This window comes from Rhinolophus sinicus, chromosome 3 (genome assembly GCF_057876585.1).
Source record: "Rhinolophus sinicus isolate RSI-liver-muscle chromosome 3, RSI-T2T, whole genome shotgun sequence".
NCBI classification, from domain to species: Eukaryota; Metazoa; Chordata; class Mammalia; order Chiroptera; family Rhinolophidae; genus Rhinolophus; species Rhinolophus sinicus.
Genome location: NC_142503.1, coordinates 137,515,457 through 137,520,307, shown reverse-complemented (window position 1 = coordinate 137,520,307; position 4,851 = coordinate 137,515,457). Strand labels below are relative to the sequence as shown.

The 4,851-nt window shown below is 57.5% G+C and overlaps 1 protein-coding gene across 1 annotated transcript; it reads right to left on the bottom strand.

Annotated features, from left to right (window-relative positions):
* Nucleotides 1-228: 228 nt before the first annotated feature.
* CHST14 (carbohydrate sulfotransferase 14) lies at nt 229-2,430 on the bottom strand. The gene has a single exon (XM_019725484.3). It carries the CDS (start codon nt 2,156-2,158, stop codon nt 1,028-1,030), a length of 1,131 nt encoding a protein of 376 aa, XP_019581043.2. The 5' UTR covers nt 2,159-2,430; the 3' UTR covers nt 229-1,027.
* Nucleotides 2,431-4,851: the final 2,421 nt, after the last annotated feature.

Sequence of the window (4,851 nt, the reverse complement as noted above, 5' to 3'; positions counted from 1 at the left end):
TTCCTCATGGGGCTTGCCCTTTGGTGGCATCCCGGAAGCTGAGTCTGTGATCCAGTATGGCCTATGCGGAGCCCCCAAATTCTCCATGGGGTGACATGGACTGGCCCAAGCAAGATAAACTTTGTCTTCCTTTCTCTACCTGCAAGCTCCCTTTCCTGAGTTGGAGACAGACATCTAGGAGATTTGCTGGCTGCACAGGAGCTCAGAGGGAGAATCAGAAATGCTAACTTTGTATACAAAACAGCTTTATTAAAAATTCAGCTATTAGGAAAACAAAGCCTTCGTAGGGGTTCTATCAAAAAGTACAAACTTTAAATAAATGTGTCAGAAAAGTGGCAGTCAGATACACCAGCCACAACCTTGGGTAAAGGGAGGAAGTGCCCTGAGCCCCAAGAGGCTGGGCACAGGGGTCTTTGGATACCTGCAGGGCTGGGTCCTAGAGCTACCAGGCAAGGGCCCTGACTCAGTGTTCCTTTTCTTGGAAAAATGGAAAGAACCTGGCAAGTGTAGGAAATCCTGAGTCTGAAGCAGAAAGGCACAAAAGTCACTTGTAAGGCACGACTGCTAACTCCAACCCTGCGGCCCACGGAGCAGATGAATGGGTGAGCAGAGCCACCCACCCTGGCTCTGGTTCCAGGGCTGACTGGCGCCCCCTCTGGGTCTGGCCACAGGTTAAGTTAAGGTGGACCAAATGGACTGCATAACCCCTGCCGCCAGGGGCCTGGAGCCAGTCTGTAGAATACATTTGTCGTTTCACTGGCAAACTGGTGTCTGGCTCTTCCGGGGCAAGGAAGATCACACTGGCCCCCAAGAAACCCCAATGGAGAGCACCAGGCCTCCTGTCCAACCCTGTCTTCTGAGCCACTGTGGGCACCCACCCTGGACAAGGAAGTTCCAAGGGCAGTCCTTGCCATCCAGACATCTGGAGAAGCTCCAGGCCTCAGAGCCAGGGTGTCTCTGAATGGCAGGCACAAGAAGCTGGCATTGTCAAAATCAGTCCCCAGTTGTTGCTGGCCCATACTCATGGTCACTGGTGACAGGCCTCCCTGGTGACATTAGGCAGTGGGTAGGCAAATAGGGAGAAGTCCAGGATATACTTAGGCAGTACGTCCTGCAGCAGGGCCCGTGGGGCACTGCACAGGTGGTAGTGCAGGCTTTCTTGGCTGGCAGGCCGGTACCAGGCCTGGCGAGCTGGAAATCGGACATGGGGTGGTGCCCGCACCCACTCCAGCACCTGGTTGGCATCAGCCTCCAGCCTCTCATAGGAGCCTACAAAGTCATAGCGCACGGCACAAGGCTGGCACAGGTGGTACACGGGCATCCAATGCTCATTCATGCGCTCAGGGTCCTCATCCACTAGGTATCTCAGGAACTCAGGGAAGGTGACATCGTCCCCTGCAGGGCTGGGTCCTGCTCCCACCCTGTACCGCCTCACGATCTCAGCCCCATAGCGCTGCTGGTACTCTCGGATCTCACCAAACTTGTTGCGGTAAGCCGAGAGAAGGCGTTCCAAGGGGTCCCGCACAAACAAGAACTTGAAATAGTGCTGCAGGCGGTAGCGAATCTCCTCAGGCCGCAGGTCTGCCAGGAACACCAGGTCATTGCGGTGGTCCATCTTGAGGCGGACGTCCACGCTGTCCAGGACGCCTGCCAGCACCTTCAGGACCCGTTTCCAGTTAGAGCAGGCCACCTTGGGCACGTAGCAGTAGAGGAATCGGTAGCGGTCACTAACGAGTATGTGGCGCAGGAGGGTGCGCCGCTGCCCCACAGGCAAATCCCAGGGGTCCCGGGGCATGCCTGGTTGTCCGCACACTGCCCGTAAGGTGCGGTTCCGGATGTCTTGCCTCACCTGCAAGTCCGAGTCCCCGGCATCCAGGGACAGCCCCCCAGGCCGGGGAACCGTCCCGCGCCTGGCCGAGCCCTCGCGGTTTGGAGGGTGCAGGGGAAGGGGCTTCATCTCGGCCAGGATTCCCCGCTCGATCATGAGCAGCAGCCCGCTGGAGGCCACGATTACCGCGAACATCAGCATGGACGGCAGCAGCAGGGGCGGCCCCCCCAGCCCTGCCCGGGCCCTGCCCAGTGGGGCCCTTCTCAGAGCCCGGCCCAGGGGCTCGGCGCCATTTGGGGCCGCCAGCGGGGTCAGCGGGCGGGGGAACATGGTGCTGCGGGAGTGGGGGCCTGCGCGGGCCGGGCCGATCCGAGGGCTGTCTGCTGGGAGGTGGGCTCAGCCTGGGGGCGGGCGCCGACGGTTTGGGCCCGCAGCACCGGGAATTGGTCGGGGAAGGGAGCTGGTGGGAGGCCCCAGGCGCGCGCGGGGGTGGCCGGCTGCCCCGCAGAGGCGCCGGAGCGGGCGGCGGCGGGCAGCGGGCAGCGGGCGGCGGGCGGCGGGCGGCGGGCGGCTGGCAGCGGGCGGGCTCGGCGAGGGACCGGGGCCGGATGTCCCGCCCGGCAGCTCTCCGCCCCCAGCCCTGCTGTGACACAGGAGCGGGGGCGGGCCCAGCCGGGGGCGGGGAGATGGGCGGGCGCCCCTGCGGGGAGCGGGCTGGGAGGGCGTGCGCAGACCCCCACCCGGGAGAGGGCGCCTAAACCTGGGCGGTCTTGGTCCTCCGGGTTCCGGGGACAAAAGCTACGATGGTCCCGCAGGCAGAAAAGACCCAGGTTGACGCGCGAGCCCTGAGGAGCTGGACGGAGAGGACCTGAACCCAACACCCTGTCGCACACTCAGGCCTGGCGGAGCCCTTCCTTCTGAACAGCGGGTCTGGAGGAATACCCCTCAATCCTCTGCCACTCACACAGGGCTCTCCTCGAGTCCAAACTTTGGAGAGGCCCCCCTTTCTCGCTGAAAGTGGAGTCCCCCGTGTGCTCCTCCTTCCCACTCTGTCCCAGCCACGCCATCACGCACTGACTGGTGGCTCACCTGCATGCTTGACTAAGATTTAACAGTACATGATGGATTGGTGTTCATCCAATTGGTAATGCTGAAATGTCTGGAAATGTTATCTTCTCCCCTCCTCTGCTTTCCCTTTCCCAGGCCTGAAGAGGTGGGATAACTGGGATATTCTCTGGTGAGGCGCCAATGACAAGTGGTTGCCTTTGACCACCTATGTGCTCAGCAGTTTGAAGGGTGAGGAGCTGGGAGCACAGAGCAGCAGCTCCTTGCCTAGAGCCAAACATATACTCAATGGCACCAGGCTGGCCGTGTGGTCTAGAGGCAGATGTGTGAATGCCTTGGATGTCAGTGGTCAGCATGTCCCCACTTGAACTGGGTACCTAAGTACCCAGACCGCACCTTACGTGTGGGGAGCCAGGGAGGCTCTGAGGCAGAGTAGTAATATGTGATTAAAGTCAACATTTATTGAGGCAGGTGCCTGCTCAGTGTTTTGTATTCTTGTCAGCCACCCTGGGAGGTAGGTGCTATGGGCATTCCCACTGTCCAGCTAAAGAAACAGAGGCTCAGGGAAGCGGAGAATCTATATGCATCGGTCTGATTCTAAAGCTTGAATTCCTCATCAGGACCCTTGAGAGATGAATGGAGCACAAAAGTGGAATGGTTGGAAGGAAGCAGCCGATGCCAGGGACGCTGTACTGAGAGGGTGAGGAAACTGGAGTAGAAGATGCCAGAGGCTTTGAGTTCAGAGAATGGGGCTACTGTTGACAGATGAATTCAGAAGGATGAAGGGTCCGAGGGATGAGAAAAAGCTAGAGGCCTCCTGGATGGCCCCCCAATCCTAGCAGTGTGGTAGCACACAGGATGAGCAAGGGGAAGCAATGCTAGCCTCCTAAACTCAGAGTAGGTTCCCCACATCCCACTGTCTGAATGCTGGGGTGCATCTCAGGATGCACCCTTCAGATTTAGCAATCTGCATCAGTGTTCAGCCTTTACCAAACTGCTCCTTGCTGCCAATGGTACTGAAGGTAGATTTCTGGTGGTGGGGTCATTTCTACTGAAATCTTTTTTTTTTTTAAAACAAAAAGTAAGTACATCTTTTATACTAAGGAAAACACAACTATGAAAAAGTTTTGATTCATTTGGCCACGTGTGCTCATTTCTCTGATTTTCTGGGTTAGCAATCACACTGAGACAGTCTGAACACAGGCACGGTCACTCACACTGGGCAAGTCCCTGGGCAAAGTACTTATTTCCATACATTTCCTGTCTGTACAATGAGACTCTTTGGACTCAGGACGCTTGTGGGCAGCACACTGACGGCAGTGCTATTACGTCCATGGTGCTGTCCGTGCCCCTAATAACCTCTATGGAAATGCACCTGCCCAGATGTCCTTACCAAAATGCAACGGGGCTGGGCAGCCATGCTCTGCCTCCTAGAAACTCCCAAGGCCTCACAGCTGCCCCACCTTGAGCACAGTCAACACTGGGGCTTTGGGGGTGAACCAAGGGTCCAGGCAATCACAAACCCTTGGCTCTATGACAGGGTCTTCACTGCTCAGCAAGGAATGCCAGTTGCTAGATACTGAGGCCCTAGGCTTTCTGCTGACCAGCTCCCCAAGGGGATGACCCAGGGCAATGAGGTGGTATCTTCACTGTGCACCTATGTGGTTCCCACCCAGGTCACTGGCCAGGTGAGGGCTGGCAACCCAAAAATTTCACACAGCCCAAGCAGGTGGTTCTGGCTACGACGATGCTAAGAAGCCAACTCCAAGTTCCCATTCCCTCTGTCTCCTCTCCTCTCTCTGCCTTCCCCCGACTCTCCTGCCCTCTTCACTTACTGGCCTCAGTGAGCCCCTGCAATGCAAGTGTTAAGAGGGACCCCGAAAATAAAGAGTATGAACCCCTCCACACCCACATGTAAGATGACAAGATACACAGAAAATGATCCTTTTCTAAATCAA

Coding starts and splice junctions, on each gene's coding strand:
- CHST14 (XM_019725484.3), bottom strand. CDS start 2,158: ATGTTCCCCCGCCCGCTGACCCCGCTGGCGGCCCCAAATGGCGCCGAG.